The 25,645-nt window shown below is 33.6% G+C and overlaps 1 protein-coding gene and 1 pseudogene across 1 annotated transcript; both read right to left on the reverse strand.

Moving 5' to 3' along the window:
• Positions 1 to 8,467: 8,467 nt before the first annotated feature.
• Positions 8,468 to 11,323, reverse strand: LOC132181852 (disease resistance protein At4g27190 pseudogene; annotated as a pseudogene).
• Positions 11,324 to 17,491: 6,168 nt separating this feature from the next.
• LOC132181853 (putative LRR receptor-like serine/threonine-protein kinase At1g53440) lies at positions 17,492 to 19,799 on the reverse strand. Its single transcript, XM_088516753.1, has 4 exons — positions 19,776 to 19,799; positions 19,103 to 19,242; positions 18,563 to 18,713; positions 17,492 to 18,074 (listed from the first exon to the last, which is right to left on the reverse strand). The coding sequence occupies exons 1-4, from the start codon at positions 19,797 to 19,799 to the stop codon at positions 17,646 to 17,648; spliced, it is 744 nt and encodes a 247-aa protein (XP_088372879.1). The 3' UTR covers positions 17,492 to 17,645.
• Positions 19,800 to 25,645: the final 5,846 nt, after the last annotated feature.

Genomic DNA, 25,645 nt, shown 5'->3' on the forward strand with positions numbered 1-25,645 from the left:
AAGAATATCGAAGAAGAAAGAAATGGAAATGTATTGCAAATGAAAATGTATTGCATCATCATCGACCTCCTAAAATGTCTCAATATCATCAAACACCGCTTATCAGCTCTATTTATTCAAAGTTAGCATTAGGAAGAGCTAAAGACAATATGGGAAAGAGATTATTTGTAAACTGATATTAACTCCAATAGAATATATGTAAAAAAACTATCTAATCAATCTACTTCCATCTAATATTAATTGTCTACCAACACAATGTCTTCACCTAATACTCACTGAAACTACTTCATATCATTATTGAGGGAGGTTGGCTGATATGAGATTCTTAAATTTTGTTAGAAGAATGTCCAACCCATTTAAATTTTGTTCTTATGAAAATGGTTTATTTTAAAATTTCTTAAATTTGGGCAGTGCTATTTACTATTTGTTATTTGTTTTTTTAAAGATAAATATTTGGAGTACATATATGCTTAACCCATTATCGTGCCTATTGGTTTCCTGATGCATGGCAAATTGGAATATGCAATTTGTTTGCACCCGTGGTACTCCACTGCAACCCCTACATAGCAAATCCAAAAGCTACCCTCCTATATCATAGCAATAGCAATGGTTATAAGGATACGTAGATTTTTGAACAAAAAACAAAAAGAACAAAAAAAGTATTGGGAAGCCACGTTCCAGTCAAGTAGAGTCTGTATTTTTGTGGTCTCTAATAAATGATACATGACTATTTTTCAAATGATTAATATTTTTTGTTTGTTATGTCATCGCCTTTTAAAAAAAAAAAAATCAATTTAGTGTAATAATTTTGAGGATTTTAGTATTACAATCAAATTGGGGATATAGATGGATATATTTTTTTAAAAAAAACTGAAAGATAGGTTGTGATGTATAGTACCTACTCATTTGGATTATCGGCAACTTTCTTAAGTATCGATCGATAAAAATATATTTTAAGGTATCTCAAGGATTTAGAAAAGATTATTGATTATGATTTAATAATTGTATTATGGTTTTATGAATTTAGGTTGTGAAATGAATGTTGGTAACTGATTTGGTGACAAAAGAGTTTAGATGAGTTTTTTATCATGGTCAAGATTTGTTGGTGACAATAATCGTACTATAATTGAGGTTATAAAGTATGGATTTATGGATGAGAATTTCGTAGTGACAAGTAGTGAATGCCTAAGTTTTGCAGAAATAGATAAAATGAGGTATACCAAAAGATCTATAAGAATTTTGAAATTTACATTTGTGGTTTAAGAAATTTGATATTGACATGTGCGGTTTAAGGATCTTGATATATTCTATAGAATTTAATGGTTTTGAGGTGGAATTCATAAAAACCTTTGAGGTAATTCTTAGAATTTGAGGTGTTAAGTCTTATGTGATTGAGATAAACGATATTGAAGTGACGTTTAAAGTTTTGAAGATAAATTGATGCTCATAGGTTGTGAATAATAGTTAAAAGTATTGACGCATTAGTAGATATTGTATTATGATAATTAGGGGTGCAAAGGCGGGCGGTTTTTCCGCTAACCGCTTACCGCTATAACCGCCTAACCGCCTAACCGCTTTAACCGCTAACCGCCTAACCGCTATAACCGCCTAGCTGTTAGCGGTTAGCGGTTATTGGGTCTACTAACCATAACCGCTAACCGTATTTTTATATAATATATTTTTATAATTATAATTATAAAAATATTTATACATATAACATAATCACTTGATCATTAAATCACAATTTTTTTAAAAAAAATAATTAAATCACAATTTGAGTATTAATATATTAGCACTATAATTTATATAATTATATCATATAATCACTTGATCATTAAATTACAATTTTTTTAAAAAAATAATTAAATCACAATTTGAGTATTAATATATTATCACTATAATTTATATGATTATATCACATGAGATTGATCATTAAATCATTTGATTATATAATAACAAATTATACATATATAATATGACATAACTCATAAGTATATCAATTCATACTAATACAACAATTAAATATCTAGAGACTTATTTCCAATATATGTTATAAACTTATAAGTCTATATATGTTATAAGTCTATATAAGTTTACATATGTATATGAATAATATAAACGTATAATATCAATACTTAATCATATGATTCAATGACAATTCAAATATTTCATTCAAGACTTCAAGTGAATCATATTATTAATGTAGAATGATGATATGATTCGTATAATATCAAATTAAGTAATTGACATTGGATTAAACAATAACCAATGTGTTACTTATAAACACAATTTAAGTATTAATGTATTATCATTATAATTTTAGTAATTTATATATTATCACTATAATTGATATGATTATATCACATGATGACTTGATCATTAAATCATATGATTATATAATAATAAATAATGCATATATAATATGACATAACTCATAAGTCATAAGTCTACAAGTTAATCATATGATTCATGTACAATGATAATCACAATTGATTCAATTGAATTAAACAATATATTACTTATAACTACAAGTCTGCAATTTAATTAAAGCATTATTAGATACTTTAGGAATTTAGGATTTAGAAGATATTAAAAATACAAGAAAAAAAAATGAGGGTAAAAAAAAGCCCAAAAAAATAAGCTCAAAAAGCCCTAAAGAAAGCCCAGAAAGCCCAAAAGAAAAAGCCAAATTTTAAAAAAGCGGTTAGCGGGCGGTTATCTATTTCGCTAACCGCTAACCGGCAGTTAACCGCTAACCGCTAACCGTTAGGCGGTTAGCGGTTGCGGTTAGTGAAATCTACTATCCGCTAAGGCGGTTACGGTTAGCGGTTATTGCCACTAACCGCTAACCGTAACCGCCTTTACACCCCTAATGATAATTTTAGTTTTATGCCAAAGCCTTAGGTAGAATTTTCTTTACTAGGTAGAGATGATGGATTATTATTCTGGAGGTAATTTGAAGTATAGAGCTAAAAGTTGGAAGACAGTATAACACTTACAGCTCGCTTGTTTTATGAATTTTTTTTGGAAGACAGTATAACACTTACAACTCGCATGTTTTATAAATTGGGGGAAGAGATTAGTTGTCTTTTACTTAACTTTGCAGCCCACATCTTTTGACTAATTTGAAAAATTTTAGCTGTTGCCAAATGGAACCTAAATTGAATGTACCAAGGTAAACAACAAATGCTATTTAGCGTGCCCACACACACATATATGTATGCCTATATAAACATATGAGAAAGGTAAATTATTTTATGCTCGGTATATCACATAATAGATAGGAGTGGAATTTAATTATGACTTGATACAAATATAACCATTACAAGAATGAAATGTGATTCTCATAAATTGATTATCTGATTCTGGTATATGACTCATTTTACTGGATCTTGAAAATACAGATTTAGTAGACAGGCAAGAAAGGACATGGGTAAGTTTCCAAGTTGGAAGTTTCAAAACACCCATGTTATATATTCTCCCTCTTAGGTCTTGCAAGGTCAAGAAAAGAAAAAAGAGAAATTAATAGTCCTGCTATGCCTTATTTTTTATGCTTATTATTATTATTATTTTGGTATATTTTTCTCTTTTTCTTTTGGTTAATCTTGAACTTTTTGTGGGTATTGATTTTTGGGCTTGTTTGAGAGCTCCATATTTAATGAATGTTTGCTGTGAAATATGTGCAATCATCAATTATAATTTTTTAAAATTAAAATAACTGTTTTTTAAAATCATTTTAAAAATCATAAAAAAAAAAAAGTATTCCCAACTTTGAATATTATCATTATTTATTCTTCTTTGGGAAATGACATAGATTTATCATTTTAATTATTTTTCAGACTGCAATGAAGTAAGTCTCCTTTGATGAAGCTTTCTCAAATCTGTGTTTTGAAAGTAAGATTGGCAGAAATAAAGTAGACCACCAAAACGTTGTAGATCTTCAGAATTGTCGTGTGGCTTCTCGCCCAAACCCTTAGTACATTGCTTCATATGCAACAACATCATTTGTAAATATCAAACTCCTTTTGTATTGAACCTATGTTATTAATAATAAATTTTACCAAATCTGCGTGGGACTCGAGAACAAACATAACAAAACTTCAACAAAAGATTTGGAAAAAGAAGGTAAACACAAAAAATAAAACCATATCTTGCGGAAAAAAGAAGCAAACAGAGGGAGTGGGAGCAGTTGCGTGAGTTTGAAAAATGGAGAAAGAGAAGGAAAAAAAGTTTGAAAAATGGGGGAAAAAAAAAAAAAAAAAAAGGTGGTGTCCATGTACTGGTCTAGTTTGTTGGTCCGCTAAGGCCAATTATTGCACAATGTTGTGTCATGAATGAGAGTGTGGTGAGTGAGAGAGACGAAGAGATAAAAATAAAAAAATAAATAAAAAAAAAAGTAAAGAAGTGGGGTGGGGCTGCGAAGAAAATGAGGAAAGGAGAAGAAATAAGCATTATAAGATTAATTGCTATTAGCACAAAAATAAAATCAAAGCAAAAAAAAACTATACTAACAAAAAAATAAAATCCTCTATTAAATATTTATACAAATTACACAAATATAAAGATAAAAAAATAAAATAAAATTACAAAGAAAAAAAAATTAAAGCAAACAACAACAAAATAAAAACAAAAATTACTAGGGATCAAGTAGGTGGAGGATGAGGTGATTGGAGGCTCAGGGCCTTATATATATTACAGACCAAATGTTCATTGATACGAAAAAAGAAAAGAGCTGTTCCATAGCGGATGTGCTGCTCCAAGAGACTACTTCTGCAAAGAGAAAACTTAGTATGAACAGAATTATAGATATTTCAGATTGACGAGTTATCAAATGGAATATTTATTTCAAATGAGGTACCTGGCTAGAGCTTGGGCGGAAAGATGCACGACACTCCTGTACATTGACCCGGAGCTTTTCTTGCTGTTGTTGGAGACGGGCGGTAGTCTTCTCCATTTCTACCACCTTTACTCCCAGGTCCTTTCTGTATGACACCACCCGTTTTTCCAACTCATTATTTTCCTGCTTCAAATCCACGTGTTTTTGTTTGTAGTATTTGAGTAGTCGATGTAAAACCCCAACCTGATTCCTTAAGATCTTCATCTCCTCATTTTTGACACTTAGACGCCGTGCCATGTTAGAAACTGAAGCAGACCTTGGATATTGAACGCCAATGAATTATTAATAGCGTTAGCATCAGACCTATTAGCCAACAATCTGTGATCCCGTGGAGTTATGAGGCTTATGGCCACCGCCATAGCAGTCGAATCATGCAACATAACAGAATCATGAATGGTAATAGGATGATTGTCAAAGACAAAAGTTGGCTGCCATACGTCAGGGTGATCAACGGGTGTGTTAGGGTGTGCAGCAGGCACTTCAGGCTGAACAAGAAGCAAGTCAGGTTGTACATTAGGCATAACAATGGGTTGTGCTACAAGAGCACCATTTAAGTCAATGTTGTTAACGGATGATGATGATGTTGCCATGTTTAGGAGAGTAAGGAAAATATTTGAGAATAAGAAGAATTTGGGAGAGATGAAATTTTGGGAAGAATGTGCAGGGAGAATAGATGTCAGAAAACTTAGAGTTGTAAGGTATGGCAGTGCTTCAGGAAGAAGCAAGATTGTGTGTGTGTGTGTGTTTTTTTTTTTTAAAAAAAAAAAATTAACCTGAGGTAATTCGACAGTAAAAGAGCATTCGGCAGACGACCTCGGGCGACGAAGGATTTTTTTGTCAGAAAGATCCCGTTGATTTTGGATCATGTCTCCCGTCATAAATTTGACCAAAATTTGTCTCCAGAATCCTTCCTATAAAATTCAGGTCCCTTCTAAGTTAAAACACAATTCTTCTGATCAAAGTTTTCACCTATAATCTTCCTATAATATTTTCTCATGTACTGAAACTCAAATTTTCTTCGAGTTTGAGTTTCTTCTCACTTATCAAAAGAAATATGCAGCATCACAAATTGATTCATGAAACCCAACTTTCTATACTCTCATAGTAAACCATTGAAGCAAGATTATCTTTGATCATGTCCTGTATAAGCAAGATTATCCTTGATCACGCTTCTCAGGCTAAATATCTTTCTCTTCCCTTAGTGATCTTACATTACAGATGATAGAGAGCACTCGATATGTATGTCCCAAATGTCTTTGAAAGAAGTCATATACATATCATGTCTTGAAATGCTTTTCAAGCCCTTATATTTACAGCACATCAGGACTCTCTGTTCATCATCTTCTTTTTCTTGAGCTTGCAAGACCTAAGAAAGAGAATATATAATATGAGTATACATATGGACTTCCAGCTTGGAAACTTACCCAGATCCAGCTTCGCTTGCTTATCAATTTCATCCCTAGAATTCATCAAGGCACAACATGTAGTAGTCAAGAATGGATGATGATCTTACATTTTTGTAATAGATGTATTTTGATTGAGTTAGGATAATATTTACGAGTTTCTTTTGCCCATTTATGATTCGTCAAAGTATAAAGGTTGTAGTACATAAAGAATTATTTTATAAGGCTATTAGAATAACAAATTAGAGGATGATTAAATAGTGAATGATTGATTTTTAAGAAGGAAATGATGGAAGAATAAGTTAAGAATGGTATTAGAAAGATTAGATTAAGTATGATGAGTATGTGATAATAATGCTATTAATTAATTACAAATTGTTGGAGGTGTGTTTTGAGCGTCAGTGGACGTATGGCCTATGAGGATGTATGATGGTGTGTGTCGGTGTGACTACAACAGATAATTATTGAAGACAGTAAAGTGGTTAGACTAGATATATAAGTTAGTTAAGTGTGCCGTTTGTGGAAAGAAAACTACACCCCTACTGTCCCTAGCACTCTTAAGTTTAGTATAAAATAAACAGCCCCACCCTTAGAAAAATGCACTCACTTAATTATTATACTTTCACTTATTTCTTATTTTCTTTCCCCATTCATGCCAACATGTTCTCATCTTCTTCTTTTTTTTGTCTTTTTCTTTTTTCTTTTTTTTCTCCTTATTTCTTCTCTCTCCAACCCTTAGAAGGAGATCTATATATGGAAGAAAGAGATAGTGAGTGTTACTAAGAGAGATGCCGGCAGTGAGAGAAAAGATGGTATAATTATAGTTTTTCAGATTGGGTTTTCAATTTAAAAAGTGGGTTTTTTTGCCCATTTAAGATTCTTCAAGTATAAAGGTTGAAGTACAGAAAGAATTATTTTATAAGACTATTAGAATAACAAAGTAGAGGGTGATTAAATAGTGAATGATTGATTTTTAAGAAGAAAATGATGGAAGAATAAGTTAAGGGTATTAGAAAGATTAGATTAATTAAGTTTGATGAGTATATGATAATATTGCTATTAATTAATTACAAATTGTTGGAGGTGTGTTTTGAGCGTCGATAGACGTATGATATATATATATATATATATATCCACGGTGTTGTCGGTAGGAAGATAAGAAAGGAGAAAAGAATGAATAAAGTGGTGGTTGGGTTCTTGGGCTACTCAATTAGCATGCAGCAATAAAATTAAGAAATAAAAAGTTGAAGAAGCTCACGCAAGGCCGCCAAGGGACTCCATGATCATAAAGAAATAAAAAAAAAAATGACAACCTTGAAATCCGGATTTGCTCCTTGAGCCAAAATATTTATGCCACGCTGCCATGCTGGGGCTCTACTCGTAGGAGGTGCAGAAGTCTCTTAATTAATAACCCCGTTAGCCGACGCTCAAGTGATTTTTGGAAAAAAGTCGTAAGGCAAGGATGGTGCTTGAGAATTGCGAATGTTGTCATTTATTGTTCTTGTCTAATATGGAATCAGACGATGTTTTAAGCAACCTTTGTGCTTCTGAAGTAGTTTGGCCGATCTGATTTTCCTTTGACCTTTTCATTTTCATTTTCATTTTGGTTTTCTTTCTTTAAGGCTAGAGATGCAAAAGTCTCTGTCTTGTTAATTTTAATTTGATCCATTTAATTAAATGGGGTCATATTTTTCAATTTTAATCCTCTACTTTGTATCGAGTTTATGAGTGATGTCAAAAACCGTCAAATTGTCATCTCGAACAAGCAAAGGGGTATACAACTCTTCTAGGCATGATATGACCTAACCTATCCCAAAGAAGCTGAAAATAATTTTCCATAAAAAGTGCAAGCAATCTCAGGCGAGGATCATATTTGCAAGGAGTAAATTACATAGATATTGGCAAGCACTTCGGACTCTTCTCATCAAGATGTCTCTGCAAAGGTTCTCCACCAAGCTTGTTTTCATCAACCTGTTGCTCAAGCATATGCTTTATATAATAAGCACTTCTACACAAATTGATTAGTGCAAATAGAAAAGCTTACATATACAACAATTCTCACAAACAATATTGAACGCCTAAATTACACACAACTCTCTCATTCACTCTCCCAACTTTCCAAGGTAGTAAAATAAGGCTGCAGACTTGATTTGGTTGTGTCAGAATGCTACTCCAATGTGTCCCACCAATTTGGTTCTCCTGTTATATTTTTTATGTTTTCTGCATTTTGGACAGTAAGAGGCAGCTTCCTAAGGCAATGACAATTGAGCACATAAACATGTTCTAGAAGTGGCCATGTCTCTTCGTCTTTGCAAAGAGTCCTTAATTGGGGAAGCCACTCCAATTCGAATATCCGTAGGCTTGGAACAACAAGATCTGAAATGATATACTTCACAGAATGATAATTAAAGAGCTTACCTAAGCGGTCACAGTTTCGTACCTTGATTACTTCTAGACATGGCAGGGCGTGAATATTGAAGGAACCACAGGAAATAAGATATGTCATTTGAGAACACCGCTCCACTTCTATTAATTTAAGTTTAAGGAATCTTACCCCATGATGGCCAAGCAGTGCTGAAATGCTTTTTACTTCCTTCATGCGTTGGAGATAAAGTTCCTCTAGGTTTGGCAGTAGATCATAGTTGTGGGCAGCACATCCTTTTTGCCACACACGGCCATTACATCCCCGAATAGTAATAGATTTTAAACTAGTAAAGTAGCCAAAACTATTAATGACCAAGTCTCCTGGACAATTATATAACTCGAGAAAAATTGCATTACTCAACAATGGCCTAATCCCTTCTTCTGAATCAAGATTAAGATTGGCGATAGACACCATCCTTTTTTCATTTCTAGTTGATAAGAATGTTCTTGATAGGCGGTTGGAAAAGTTGAACTGTCTTAATCTGTTTATCCAGTAAAGATCTTTGGAGCTGAAATATGGGATTCCCTCCAATATGATGCAGAGGATAAGTAGCCACTCAAGGCATTTTAGCTCTTCAAAACATGCCATTTCCTCTTGTACATGATCTCTCTTCACATTGAAACGCTATCCATTGAGTGTCATATCTAGCACCTCTAAACAAGACAACTGAGATATAATTTCAGCTTGAATGGTTTTTAGGTGGTGAGTGTAGGATATGTTCAGTTGCTCAAGTTTTCAATCCCTCTTGGCAATTCTCTGATATGAGTGGTAGAGAGGTCAAGCACTTGAAGTCTATTAAGCCCTTCTAGTGGTGGTAACTATTCAAGATTCAAGCAATCCCCTAAAAGAAGAGCACGAAGTTTACCAAGTTGAAGTAAAGAAAGAGGCATTGAGCCGATGCAGGTCCACTCATATTCAGGACCCTAAGTGCTTCAAATCCTTGAAGAAACCTCTCAAGAATTGTGTCAAGGGGAAGATTACGCTGTAGCAGCAAAGTGGAGATCTCTAGACATTGTACCACACAATCTGGTAGCCTTATTATCTTGTTATTCATGAACGAAACTCTTTTTGGGAGAATTTGATAACTCGACGACTGGCATCTCGTTCAAGCCAATTCCTGATTGAACAAGGGATTTACATCCATCCTCAGATGATAATGCAATCCATATAGCAACATCATGCACAACGTCATGCATCTTTACAGTGCCCTCATGGGCACCATCTTCTAACAAACAAGAATCTTTCAGATTTTCAATCAAATTAATTACTTTATTGAGTGAATCCTCATAGTTTTCTTGCTCATCTAGCAAACCTTCTACTAGCCAGCATTGTGCGAGTTCACTTATTTCAATTAAGAAGTCCTTAAAAAACTAAGAGTAATACAAGAGACAATATTTTACTTTTTTACCTTCTAAGGAGTCGCAACTCCACTTCAATGACTTATAGATGTTGTCCTCGATGTGTGGTGGACAAGACACTGATCTTTGCAATTCATTTAAGGCATGCTTCCACAGTTCAACCTTTGTCTTTTCTCTCATAGTAGCTCCCATGGTGATGAGGCCAAAGGCAATCCGCAACATTCTCTAGCAACTGCTTTTGCAAATGGTCTAATGTGTTCCAAACTGACCACTTTCCCTACATTTCTACTGAACAATCGCCAAGCTTCTTTATCATTTAAAACAACCACTTTAACTTGAACATCGGTCATCATGTGCCTACAAACATCCAAAAATCGAGTTGTCAATATGATCTTAGAACCCTTATGATCTTCATGCTATGGGACACCCAACTTGTCCAAATCATTTTTCTCCCAAACATCATCTAGAATGAGCAGAAATTTTTCCTCCTTAAGTCTTTCATGAAGTCGAATAGCCAATCTCTCTGTACTTTCTTCCACTTTTGTTTCCAAATTCAATCTCTAAGCTATTTCTGTTTGGACTTTTTTCATGTCCAAATTCTAGGAAATAGTAACCATATGATGATGCCAAAAGGCTGCTTTGAAGAAATACTCTTGAGTTGATTGTTCAAGTTTCTAACCAAAGTAGTCTTGCCTACTCCTCCCATACCCCAAATACCGATACTCCGGACTTCATCATCAGACAATAAAGTCATAATTTCTGCTAACGTCTTTGATGCTGTTGATTGATCTTGAATTGTTGGTCTAGGAATGTGCTCCACTGCTCTGGGCGTTGAATGATTGACAACCACAACAGCAAAATATGAGCTCCCAGCTTTTAAGAGGACTTCAATTCTTCAGCTTTTCTACCACTTCCCTGCTTATTCTATACCATTTTCTGCAATTTAAGGACTGTCCAGAAAACTTTAGTGCTTGAATCTGATTGACTTTAAGCTGAAGCTCTTCAACCTCTTTAAGCCACTCATAACTTGAGTTCTCACTACTTTTCCTTGTTTCTCAGCTAATTCTATGTCCATTTTCACTTCATCTTTGACAGCCAAGAGGCCTTTCATCTTCTTTTCCAAAATGTCAAGGTTTGATTGGAGTTTGACATTGTCCTTGACCCCAAAATAGATGGAGCCACAAAGAACCCGGCCAGTTGCTACCTCCACTCCACCAACAACCGAAGCCACCACTTCCATGACTACCGTTTTGCTATTTGAGATGCCACAAACTTAACAAATTCACAGCCCAAGAACTGCAGAAGAACATAAAGTCAGATAAAGAAAGAAAAAAATAATTAATTTTTAGAAAATATTATATTTACTCCCAAAATAAATGTACCATTTCAATTTAGTCCCTGGTATATTAATTCTCACAACTTTTTTAACAGTTTTAATTATTTTTTGAACTTCACAAAACAAATTGTCTAAACCCAAAACCATTCACTAATTTATTACCTTTTTTAATTTTTTTTTAATAAAATAAAAAAAATAATTAAAAAAATCAAATCTTTAAAAACAAAAACAATTTAAACAAAATAAATAAATAAATAATAATTAAAGAGTAGACAATAGTGAGGTTACCACTCCCAATTGCCTATGAAAGTGGCCCGCAAGTCGCCCCATGGGTGTAGGGGTGCGACCAAGCCACCCCAACACCCATGGGGCTCCAGCCACCCCATGGGGGGATTGGGGGTTGGTTGGGTGCCACCCATAGAGAGTTGGAGTTAGTCAATTTTGAATGGAAAACCAATGGAATGATCTATTGTACATTTTCAATAAACATAAACTATTAAAACTAAAAGAAAAATATTTGAATTCTCATCTGTTTTCGCATGTTGACTTAGAGATTTATATAAAAAATTATCATTTTTTTTTTTTTGGGGATGATCTAGCTTATGCATGTGCTGTATACCACAACACATCTCAAAAATGAAGGATGCAGATTTAACCAAAGCCCACCTCTCTTTTTGTCTTTTATTCTTAGTACTCTACGTACTCTTTCTCTACATTTTTCTTATTGCCTAAACCCACATATAATAACGCATTCAAATCATTAAAGCCTCAAAGGGTAGCCATAAATACTGTAATGATGCAGAAGCTGAGTCTGAAAGACAAGTCGGTAAAAAAGAAAAAGAAGAAGAAGAAGCCGTGAAAAAAGAAAAAGAAGAAGAAGAAGCCGTGTCGTTGTTGTTGTAGCAGTAATTGTCGTTGTTGTTGTAGCAGTAATTGTTGTTGTTGTTGTTCATTGTAGAGGAGCAAGAATGATTTATTGTGATAACAAGAAATCAAGGAAATCTTTCTTTTAATTTTAATTATAAATTGGTGAACTTTTCTTGTTTGGAAGCGAAGGAGAAGGAGAAACATGAACAAGGATCCAACTTCCTTCACCAGAGGCATTTTTAGACTGAGCTTCTGCATCAATCTATAGGTCACTATTTATGGCTACAAAATTAGAGGATTATGGTTAAAGAGTTTGACCCATTTAATTAAATTAGTTATATTGTAATTGATCTATATCAGTGGCAGAACCAAGATTTTGGTTCAGAGGGGTCGACAGAGTTTTCCTTCAAACTAGGTTCGAGGAACTTCTTCCAACTCAATCTATAAAAATGACATGTGTCATTTGAAAATGTGAGATGCATATGTTTTTCTTTTTTCTTTTTTTATAATAGGGACAAAGTTGAAATAAATAATATTAAAAATTCTTGTGCATCTCACATGTTATTAAAAAAATGGATACATGTCATTTTTATAGACTGGGTTGAAGGAAGTTCCTCCAACCTAGTTTGGAGGAAAACTTTGTCATAAAAATATTAAAAAATATAGTTAACAAAATAAATAAATAATTAATTATTGTTTAAAACATATAAATGTAAATTATAATTTATTTTTGCTCTTTATATTCATAAGCAAATAATCTATTTTGACCAATTTAAATATAAAAGTGCACATAGACATTTTGTTATTTAATAATAAATTAGTGTAAAACATTGATTACATACTTCTAAGAAAAAATAATTAAACACTTTATTTGAATTGTTTAATGGCTTGAAGAAGAAAAATTTGGCTGATTGAATTTGCAAATCACAAATTTGAAATCGCCAAATCGCAACACAGTTTATGAGTTTAGGTTTTATTTTATATATATTTAATATGTGTCGATTGTTAACATGTTAAACTCAACTCAACTCAACTCAACTATTAAGGTATAATTTCCATTTCCCCTTTCCCATAAAAAAAAAAAAATTGGGGTTGCCCCCTCTCAAAGCCTCGTAGCTCCGCTAGTGATCTATATAGTCTTAATTATGTACATGTCGTCTCGATACAATTTGAACCCGACACGCGTATGTGAATTATCACGTGCGTTTAATTACTCCTCCCAAAACAAAAAGAAAAGAGGTGGGATTTAGTTTAATCTGGACCTTGATTTTTTTCACAGGTGATAAGAGATGTACAATTGTATTAACTGTGGAAGAAGAGGGAATTAGGATCCTCTCCAGTTCATTTGAATTGGATAATATAGAAAAAAAAATATAAAATGACCCCTCAAACTACCAGCTATTTGCAAATTAACCCTTTAATGTTCAAAATATAATAAAGTAGCACTCTAAACTATCAGTCAGTTGTAATTTGACCACTCAATTAGTCAGCACCGTTAAAATGGATGAAAAATACAAAACAACATTGTTTTGTTGAGGTTAAGTTACTAAAATGCCTTTTTTAGGGAAAAAAAAATCAATTTAAAAAAAGCTCACAAACGTTGTGTTGCTTGAAAAAAAAATCCAGTCCAGCAGCTTCCTCACTTCGTCTTCTTCGTTAGTTCACCCTTCCAGTTCGCATAGGTGCGAGAAAGGAGTGCACAAAATTGGAGAACCATAAATGAGTTTTGTCCTATTGTGATTTTCATGATCGCTTTCGTCTTCTTCTGAAATGGGGGGTTCACACATCGCCTCCTTTCCATATCTAAACCCAAATGCAGAACCCATCATACTGTGATTTTCATGGTGGGTTTCTTCTACAATGGGGTTTCGTCTTCTTTTGCAAAATTTGACTACGATTTGTCCAAACTCCTCTCATGTAGCAGTTGATCCAAACTTCTCTCGTCCGAAACCCCACCTCAAATTTCTCAAGTTGATAGTTGTTTTGATTTGCTTGTATGAAAGAGGATTTAGTGGTGTGATTTTTGCTGGTTTGATTTATTGGAGAGGATTTGTGTGAATGAAGATTTGCTGGAATGATTTTTGTGGGACATACTGAAGAAATTAAAAAAAAAAAAAAAAAAAAAAAAGGGAAAATAAAACACAAAAAAAAAATTAATTTTTTTTTTTTCAAAAATGGCATTTTAGTAACTTAACCTCAAAAAAACGACGGTGTTTTTCATTTTTCATCTATTTTGACGGTGCTGACTAACAGAGTGGCTAAATTGTAACTGGTTGGTAGTTTGGAGGGCTACTTTATTACATTTTGAATATTGGGGGGCTAAATTACAAATGACCGGTAGTTTGGGGGGCCATTTTATATTTTTCCTAGATAATATCCAATTAGTTATATTAGAGAAATATTTTTGTCCACTCAAAAAGTGAAATGACAAAAATACCTTTCAAATATAACTAACTAGATATTATCCCATTCAAATGAACTGGAGATGATCGTGTTGGGCTTAGCAAATAAATGCTAATAAATGATGCAAGGATCTTGAGAAGATGTGGGGGCTACATGATCTTTGCTTTCATTAAACTAAAGACTATATAAGATCCAAAATATTCATTTATTTTTTTTCATTTTTCTAAGCAACCAAATACAATATCAGAATAAGAACAAAACCCAAATCAAGGAAAACTTGAAAACAATCACAAAAAGATCTTAAAAAATATCAAGGTGCCGATCCAGTACTTCTTGATGATATCAGGGGGGGACTGGTGGAGCGGATCGGCTGCAAGAGTAGGCTAGTGGATTGGAAGAGATGGATGCAGAAGAGAGAAAGTGAGAAACCCTAAAGAAAATGATGGGTTATACGTTGCATGCGGATGATATGAGGACATTACCGTTTTTTTGTTTTTTTTTTTTTGTGTTTTCCTAATTGGATGAGGACATTACTTAAATGGCTTAACTTGGCTTCGCAACCTCAATCTAATCTTATGGTCTTCTTTTCCATTTGAAAAAGGACAAAAAATTCTTTAAATCTAGTTTAACAAGAGTTTGTTTGGAATTGCATTTGAGAAATACAGCTTTTAAGTAAAAAAAACACTTTTTGACAAAAGCTTTATTTTTAAGTTACTGCCAAAAGTGCGTTTTGACTATTTTTAGGCTTTTTAGACCCTTAAAAGTGATTTCAATATTTTTTACTAAATGAGTATGTTTTTTTCTTCAAACAGACTTTTTGAGTGTTAAACGCACTTTTAGGCCCTTAAACGCACATCCAAACAGGTTCTAAGTGTTAAGTGTCATCTCTCACATGTTTTCTTTAGTATTTTTAACAGCTATTTATTGTCATTTCACTAACCCAAGAACCCAAACATTGATTTTTTAGAAACCCAAACGTATTGAATGCCACTTGTCATTTATTAGAATAGGTTGAAGGAAATTTCCTCCAAACCATTTTAGAGGAAATTTGTGTGCAGAAAGAAATGATATTTGGTAAACTCTTATACTACTGTCATATAACTATGATAATGTGGCAGTGAAAATCAGTCATTGAATCAATGCTGGCTTATAAAATGAAAAAAAATAAGTGACTGATTTTTATTACCACATGACCACCATAATTGTATGATAATAGTATGAGAATCTACTAAATATTACTTATCTTTTCATTTGGCTAAAGACAGAAAATAAGAACATGGAGTTTCTCACTAAGCCACGTGTCCATGCTTTTGCATGCCAAACAGTCCTCACTGCTTAATTTATGGCCATGCAATTTTGCAGTGAAACAGGTTTTTTTTTTTTTTTTAATATTTAAAAAGCATCTAGTATGAGAATATGTTTTTAAAAAATAGCGTGAGGTGTATTTTTTAAAAAAAGTATGATTTTAAAAGTTAAATTACAATTTTACCAAATGTTTAAATGAATTTTCAAAATAGAGTTTTCAATTTATATACTTGAAATCACAATTTTTTTAAATCACACATTTTTGAAATGAATCTGCAAACTAAACAGACCCTGCGTTGGTGTTGCCGTAGGAAAATATTATGTCTGGTATGGTTTAGATGGTTGTTGGGATTAATGGGTACTTAATTTGTAGTTTTAGGAATCTATTAATTGATTATATGAGGTTTTAATTTTTTAAGTCATGAACCAAGAGGCTGTATTAGGCTATTAGCGGCTCAATTTTCTTACTGACTGTAAGATATGTGCGTAGTTTTTCTTATGGTGTGATAGCGGATATTTTTTATTGGAATAGTTCTATTCAGTAGATTATTGTACACTTAGATGATGTAGCAGTAAAAATTAACTTTTAGATCATTATTTCGTTTTTATTTTTTATTTTTATTTTTATGAGGGTCGATTCAATGGCCGAGTTTTAGGGTAGTTTAGGGTGTAGTGGGTCTATGTTATTTAGTAATTTAATAGAAAGAACATGAAGGATAGGTGTTTCCAGCCCTAAATGAAACTGGTTTAGTGAGATTTTCTTCCATTTTAAGTTTGGATCACATAATAAAGTTTCTAAATGTTAATTGACAAATGACATTTTTACCTGGACCTGCACAAAGGACAATTTTTAGATTTTACCAAGACTTTGGACTAGTGCTTTTCAAACAAAGGACCTTTTTTTTTTACCATTATAATGCGAGGTTAAATTGGACTTAAGGATGCAAGAATTCGGCCATATATAAAAAAGGGGTTTGGGTTATACTCAATGAGTAAAAACATGCTTAGTGAGTTTATGAAGCATGATGTTTGCTGAAATTTCTAGGAGGGAAATTGTTCAACTTTGAAGGAGACCCACTACTTGACCCATCTCTATACTTTATATTTTAGGAGCACTGCAATAATGCACTCTGACCCGACTTTGATTTCTGCTTCGGTGTGAATCATTTGTGTCAATTCTTTCATACTCCTAAAGTGGGAAAGCTCACACATGATCCTAGAAACATTAATAGGGGTGAAAATGTAGTTACGATTAGCGGTTATTAACTAAAACTGCTAACTGTAACTGCCTCTGCTAACCGCCTAGGCAGTTAACCGGCAGTTAACGGTTAGTGCGGTTAGCAGTAACCGCCCGCCTTTTCACCCCTACATATTAATGATTGGCCTAAAGAGTATTAAAATTTAATAAATATTCACAAGATTTATAATGCAATAAACCGGTAGGCAGAATGCCATCAATGCTACAAAATCTCATTAGAAAACAAAACTCATGTAACTTTCTCTATACGAATCTGGTAAATAGTCTAAAAGCATCTTTGCTCTATTGTTTTTCTAACAATATGAACATTTGTCAAAGAGCTCCTTCAAAAAAGAATCTAACTAGAATAAGAAAACAATTTCATAAATCTTTGTTCTTCTCCTTATTTATCAGTTACTCTATATTTACTTCATATAGATCCTGAAGAAGCTTGCTCGATGAAGAATGGTCTCGGGTCTCATCCTTACTGTGGACAGAAATGGAGGAATCAATCCAAGGCCCAGTCATTGAAATTTCTCTCTGCATTGGACTATCTTGTGAAAATGTAGAGAATTGTGTTTGGCTGTCTTGTGATAATTTCCCAAAGGCTTTGAACCTTGCATCCGGGTTTGTTTCACTGCGCTTGATTATTGGAGCTTGGACTGCAATTTTTCCTTCAATCATACTTACTACAGAAGACATTGATGGTCTGAGAGTGGGAGAGGGGTTGGTGCATAAGAGAGCCAAATTGAGCATTCTCAATGCCTCTGCGGAGAAGTAGCTTGAACCAAGCTTTGGATCCACAAGCTCTAGCAGGTTTCCTTGCTCTTCTAGGACATAGGCCTTCAATCACATGTAAAAGAAGCAAAGCAAAAAAAGTCATGATCTTATGCATTCTTGCCAAGTTAGAGACGATAAAACGCATGAGAGATTATCTGGGTACAAAAAGCTACAAAAATTTAACACCAAATATGTCAGAGAAAGGAGGTTTTAGGAGTTTGCCTGATGAGAGATCCCACATTGAAACAACAACATTAAATTTTTGTGTAAACTTCATTTTGGCAAGTTGTTTTTGTCCCACTAAAATGAATTTTATTTATGTTGTTTCTTGAAAAGCTCCTTTTCATGATTTTGGGAGTTCTAATGAACAAAATAAAAATACCCTTTTCTGTACGTGCCCTGGACTTTTATATAAGTGATATAAATCTACAAATCCTACCTTAGTAAAATAGAAAATTTCAACCTGATGCATTGTAAACTACATATAACAGTTAGAAGTGTAGACAAAAAAGATCCTTTAGAAAAGGAAGAATGTCCCAAATATAGCTTACCCAGTCCAGCAGATAAACAAACTCCTCCTTTGGTCTGTAATTTGTGTTGCTTTTCCCACTAACAAGCTCCAAAGCAACTACTCTAAAGCTGTAAACATCTGCTTTGTCAGTCAAGTAACCCCTCATTGTGTATTCAGGAGCCATATGACCACTGAAAAAAAAAAAAAAAAAAAAAAAAAAACAGACAGCATTAGAACAGTGAGTACATGTGTCATAGGCATTCATCAATGCGAGCTAAGACACTCTTCTAATACCCATTAAAAAGCATCTAAAAGATATGCTACATATAAGGTTTTCTGCTCACAGATTAGCCACTGTATATAAATGACACTGCAACCCCTTACCGTCACTGCTGTGAATGTCGATATGAAAAAAGTTCAGGGTCTAAACAGAATATGATGCTTCTATGAAAATCTGATGCACAATAGTCATAGTTGGTATATTATGTCTTTTTTTCCTCTATTACGGTGCCCATGTTAATAATTAGCTAAATGAGGGGGAAGATATATATATAGATGGAGAGAGAGAGAGAGAAGTCACATTGTTCCAGCAATTCGTGTGCTGATATGCGTGTTCTCTTCTTCATGAAGTTTAGCTAAACCAAAGTCGGATATCTTTGCATTTAGATCCTTATCAAGGAGCACATTTGTAGCCTTTATGTCTCTGTGAACGATTTTCAACTATGATTCCTCATGAAGATAAGCTAGTCCCCTTGCTATTCCCAAGCATATCTTCTTCCTTGTTGGCGAATCCAAGTGTGGCGGGTTTTCCTCACGACCTAAATTGGGAACCAAGAGAGAGAAAGAGAGTTTTCTGCTATTAGCCTTACACTTGAAATATGTAAAAAGGAGGATGTTAGTTAAGGATTTACCAAAGGTTGCACGGGCAAGACTATTGTTTTCCATGTACTCATATATCAGTAACAACTGGTTTCCTTCGATACAACATCCAAAAAGCCTCATAAGATTTGGGTGTTGTAATGCAGAAATCATGCCTATCTCATAATTGACAAATTCACGGTTCCCTTGCTTTGATTTGGCGGATAGCTGCTAAACAGTAATTTCAGCACCACCTGATAGTCCACTCTAAGACCAAGAAAATCAATTTTCAGAATCATATTTTAGGTATGATTTTTCAATGACTAATTATACTTATCTTGCACTAGTGCTTTAACCGGTGACATGGCAAAAGCCTTGCAAGTGGTTACACTTACCAAAGCTAAAAACCAATAATCCATAATTACCTTGTAAACAGGCCCAAAGCCTCGTTTGGCTATCTTATTTGCAGGGTCAAAGTTACTGGTGGCAGCTTTAATTTGTCTTAAAGTAAAATAACTTGTTTATAAATCTAGCCCACGTAGTTCGGTCGTAAAAAGAGAAAAGAAATTAAAATTTTTTGGAAAGAGAGTAAAAAAAAAAAAAAAAAAAATCCATAGGATGTTTCTCTACAGGGTACACGGACAAGAACACACACCCATACAAAAGAGACGCTTTGTCTTTCGAGTGGGCCGTTACAATGATAAAACAAAAATACACTTCATTCCGCATTTTTGTCCTGCATTGCTTTTTCATTATCTTCTACACGAATTGTTAGGATTATATGCCCTCAAAACCCAATTTTATGGATTTAATGAATTTATTATTTGATAATAAATTTTATGTTCACTTGCATAATTATTATGGGTAATTAAATGTGACATGAGATGTCTTGTATAGATTTTGTTTGGGTAACATTGTGGAAAAATCATACTGGCAGCTAATGAACCAAAGGCGGGGGAGGGATGATTTTTCAGTTCTTTGTAAACCCAAAATTGCTCTTGGCTGTGGATATTAACTAATTATCATACCACTAAAGTCTACAGTTGTTGTACTGTTATAAGATAGGATGATTTACTCTATCATCGAGGTAGTTACCTTAAGCAGACAAGTGGTGCAATGCAACAAGTACATAGACTGAGTTGGATCTAATATCAAGAACACCTCATGGAGTGATCAGCGCCAGCTCAAAGGTTGTTCTGTCACAATATGCTTATTGTCCTTAGACCTGAGAGGTTTATACAGTTTATTTATTGTACATATAAACTTTGACGATGTCAACCGTTTATGTCCCATAAAGGGCTATATATGGACATTTTTTTTTTTTTTTTTGTAATTATATATGGACATGTTGGGTTGTGTGTATAATGAGTAGAATATGTAGATACTCAATAAGGAATCCACCAGTCTCTCAATGCAAAGAGAGTAAATTCAGCTGATTTCATATGGGACTTGGACTAAAAAGAAAACCGACCGGCCGGTGAGACTTTTTCAAAATAATTTTATATGTATAAAAATATCTAATATATATTTAGTGTATTGAAAACTTTTTTTGAAGTCCAACAAATTTATGAAATTAAGATAATGAAGGTCACATGAGCTTGAGACTTGACAGTGATATTAATCCATTCCTAGTGGCTCGTGTGAAATATAGTGTGGTGGAAGAAAAATGCGTGAAAATCGTAGATAAAGGGACCTCACTTGTAATTCTCTAATCTTCAGGAGTTAATTGTGAAACTTGCCAAACGACCCCAAATAACACTTAGAGGGGGATGAATAGGTATTTTCTTGACGGTCAGAATAATCACTAGAAATTTAAATATATCAACCACACACAAGATCATCAAATATCAACAAAGTATAAAATAAAATAGACACGGGAATTTGGTGAGGAAGTGGAAACCCTTTGAAAAAAATTTCAAAAGTAAAAGGGAAAACTACACTTACCACCTCTGATTTTTCATCACTTTTGTAATCATACCCTTAAACATTAAAAAGTGTAATTGTAGAGTTATCATTTTTTAGAAGTTTGCAATGTTAACTATTTTGTCCAAATTCAACGTTAAATCCTAATGGAGGAAGTGAAATCCCCAAAATACCCAATTCCAAATTCAAGGTATTTTTGTATTTTAATATATATCTTAAAGGTATTTTGGGGATTTCACTTATCAACCACTTAATTTAATGCTGAATTTTGACAGAAGAGTTCACACTGCAAACTTCTAAAGGATAGTAAGCCTAAATTGACACTTTTTAAGGGTATGATTACAAAAGTGATGAAAAATCAAAAGTAAGAAGTAAAATTTTCCCAAAGTAAAACCACTTCGAAGGCAGCCAACCCTAAAAAACTTATCAACTATATATAGATCGAAGAACAATTTACAATTGGTTTATACTTACAAAAGCTTTAAAGTAAAAACCTGATGTGTACCCTAACAAGAGACTTGTTTGTCTTTTACCGCAATAGCTCCAAAACTCTCACCATTTTCTATCAAGCTTCCCTTGCAACCCAAAACCCTGATGACTGAACGTTTGATTTGTGTAGTTTAATAGGAGATGTTAGAGAATGAAGGCATAGGGATACAAAATCTCTCCAAGAACACAAAATAATGGCATCAGGGTCTGTTGAAAATTGTGACTTATATAGACATTGGAAAAACAAAGGTTTAAGGTGCAAGTTGGTTTTGCAAAATTAGTGTGTGAGGTCGCAGCTTTCGAATGGGTTAATGATGTGTTCAAACGCATGCTACGGTTTCACAGTTTTATTGTTGGTGGCATTCAAACATCTTGCGACCAGGTGTCTCGGATCTAGCTCAATAACCATTTTGTTCAAACATCTGTCGAACGATCTTGCAATTGGACATCTTTGTGGCTCCTTATGAAACACCTCTGTTCGAATGGCCTTCGAACGAGCCTTTCAAGAGCTTGAATTTTCAAACCTTGAAGACCTTCATCGAAACGTCTTTCAATTCGAACTGTAATCAAAAGCTCTTAGATCTCAATTCTTGAAGTTCTTGAAGAAAGCATTCTAAGGCTATCAAACGGACTTACAATCAAACTTCTCGAATAGTCAAACAGAAACTTGAAAACATGCCTCGTTCGAACACCCTTCAAATGGGGTTAAAAACTACAACTTCTATTTTTCAAGTTTACCAAAGTCTTTGAACACCAATTGAAGTACCAAACCTTTAAACTTAGATTTACAATTAAACTAGTTTTGACACTTTAAGGTGATTTAACATGGTATTTGAGCCAAAGGTCCTGAGTTCAAACCTTGACTCCGTCAAATGAAGCCCGCCATTTAAATTAATATTTCATGTGTTGGGTCCCACCTATTAAAAAAGGAGTTTGAGCTCACACGTGAGGGGGGTGTTAAAGTAATGATTAAGTGATTAAATTTATCTCTTCCTATTAACTTAATCATTTCTTTAACACTCCCTCTCATGTGTGAGCTCAAATTATCTTTTTAATAGGATGCAGATTTGACAATTTGCCTTTGCTCCCCACAAGTGGTACTTGAATTCTTCACCTACACCTCCCCATAATTCAAATGGGGAGTGAAGACAAATTGTGGTGGCTTCCCTCCAAACAAGGTATGTTTAAGGTTAAAGATTTCTTTGGAGCCCTGTCCAATGTTGAAGGTAGCTGTTTTTCTTGGAAGAGTGTGTGGTGAACCAAGGCTCCCCAAGGGCGTCTTTCTTTGTGTGGTCGGCGACGCTCGGGAAAATACTTACTCTAGATATAATCTCTAGAAGAGGCAGGTGATTGTCATTAATAGATGCTGCATGTGCAAGAAAGATGGAGAGTCAGTCAATCATTTACTCCTTCATTGTGATTTTACTCATGCTTTGTGGAGTGATATCTTCAGCCGGCTTGGGCTGGTATGGGTCATGCCTAGACATGTTTTTGACCTATGTGCTTGCTGGTGTTCCACCGGTAGGACAAGGAGTGCTATGGTTTGGAAAATGGTACCTATTTGTACTTTCTAGACGATATGGCGGGAGAGGAACAATAGGCATTTCGAGGATTTGGAAAGCTCTATGGAAGATATTTTAGCCTCATTGTTGCATTCTTTGTAGTTGTGGACTGTGGCTTATCTTGCCTTGGTGTCAATTAGCTATTCGAACCTTCTTACTCGCTTCTCTTTTTCTAGTTAGGTGTCCCTCTTGTATATATCCAGTGTACTGTTGGGGCGCTTTACGCTTTTTAATAAAACATTATTATTACTTATCAAAAAAACTTTTGAAATAACTGGTGATTTAACAAACACTGAATTTTCTAACATAAAACCTAACAATTTGAAATGCATTGATGGACATTATTGAAATTTGAAGAATTCCAAATTCTATTGTAGAGAATTAAGGATTTTTTATTAGAAAGAATTTCCAAGTTAAGTCAATAGTATTTTTTAAAGAGAAGTTGACTAATCCTACGATGGAGGATTGAGATCCCTAAGGATGCCACGTCATACACTCTCTCTAGGGGCTTTTCTAAACACTTATGACGTAAAAGTTGACTATCATAACTATTTGTGATATTGTAGTAGTCTGCAAAACCAAAAACAGAAAATCTAAGAGTTATAGTTTAGTTATAGTCTTTTTCTTTTTTTTTTTTAAAAAAAAATGTTAAGGTTATATTTGTTTTTTGCTAATCTTGGGGATTTGTTTTCACTTGAAAGTTTGGAGATGACATTATCATTAATTGAGGAGTAGTTTTTCCTAAAATTTGATAATTGTTATATGTGGATATTATCAATTGAGCGATAGTTTAAAGATGAAGAGTTCTACCAAAATTTAATACCTTTCATAGTAGTATTGCTTTGCTAGGACTAAAATTGAAGCGCTAAGAAGATCTTTATCAAAAATCGATACCTTGCTTCGCCCGCACTTGAAATTGAAGGCTTTTAAAGGAGAGGTGGTAAGGGATTGTTTGGTAATGCTGTTTAGATTGAATTTTTATTTATTTATTTATTTTGAAAACCTTCTATTTTTTATAAATAGAAAACACTTTGCAAAATTTGAAAAACCATTTTTTGAAAGACCTCATATACAATACATTTTTCAAATTTGAAGCCAAATAAACACATGCCCACCTTTCACCCAAATATAGATATCCCAAGTCTCGTAATTACCATTACTATTGTTATAATTAGAATTTCAATATCTTCTATACAAGATTTGAACCTAAAATTGACACCTCAATCATTATTCTATGAACTAACCTAAAATTTAATACCTTTCGTAGTAGTATTGCTGTGCTAGGACTGAAATTGAAGGGCTTTAATTTAATGAAAGAATATCTTTACCAAAAATCGATGGCTTTAATTTAATGAAAGAATATCTTTACCAAAAATCGATTCCTTGCTTTGCTAGCACTTGAAATTGAAGGCTTTCAAAGGAGAGAAGGAGCTAAGGGCTTCTTCGGTAACGCTGTTTGGATGGATTTTTTTTTTGATTGTAATATAAAAGTGAAAGTTGTTTTGAGTATTTTGTGTATTGAGTTGTTTGTTAATGCTCTTAATTTTTGGTTAAAAAACAAAAACTGTCTTAAAAAGTGTTTACCAAACAAGCTCTAATTAATTAAGGAAATGTTGATTTGCATGGTTACATTATTTCAATTGTATAATAGTCTACTAAATAAAATTATTATTATACAAAACATGTGAACATTATTGACATCATATAATGCACAAATTTTAATTCAGGACGATAAAATGAAATAGTATGGAAATGATCATTTTCCTTGCTTTGCGGCTTGATTAACTCCCACAGGGACACAGACAAATTGCTCTCTCCCTATTCGCAGTCTATCTGTCAGAGTTTATTGAGGTAAACTTTCCTCTCCCTGGGCTTTCATTTCCCTTTTCTTGATGCAGATTTGCTGTTGTTTGTAAGTCGATGGGTGGTCTGGTGGCCATGGTGGAATGGGGAAAATGAGTGAGTTGTTGACACAAGTAGTTTCGCATAGGCCGGATTGGGTCGTTTTGTCCCTTATTTTCGCAACTTTTAATCATGATATCTTTATCTATTTATCCTGCACTTTCTCTTTTTTATTCAATTGTTTCTCTTCTTTTAATATATATATATATATATATATATATATATATGAGAAATGATAAAAAATTATTTTCTATTTCATCTTTCACCGTACAGTGAATAGGTGAATTTATATATCATTAAATTTGTGTGTTCCATGAATTCCATAGTGAACTTGCAAAAGAAATAGTTAGAGCAACTCACAATAGTTTAGCCATTTTTCAATACAAAAT

Source organism: Corylus avellana, chromosome 5 (assembly GCF_965113065.1).
Source record: "Corylus avellana chromosome 5, dhCorAvel1.hap1.2, whole genome shotgun sequence".
NCBI classification, from domain to species: domain Eukaryota; kingdom Viridiplantae; phylum Streptophyta; class Magnoliopsida; order Fagales; family Betulaceae; genus Corylus; species Corylus avellana.

What these genes read in the sequence shown, in the direction of transcription:
- LOC132181853 (XM_088516753.1), bottom strand. Translation starts at nt 19,799, where the DNA reads ATGGATTATTGGTTTTTAGCTTTG. An exon ending in ATTATTGGTTTTTAGCTTTG is followed by an intron (nt 19,243 to 19,775) that starts GTAAGTGTAACC and finishes GAGGAATCATAG; the next exon opens with TTGAAAATCGTTCACAGAGA. An exon ending in TTGTTTATCTGCTGGACTGG is followed by an intron (nt 18,075 to 18,562) that starts GTAAGCTATATT and finishes ATGTGATTGAAG; the next exon opens with GCCTATGTCCTAGAAGAGCA.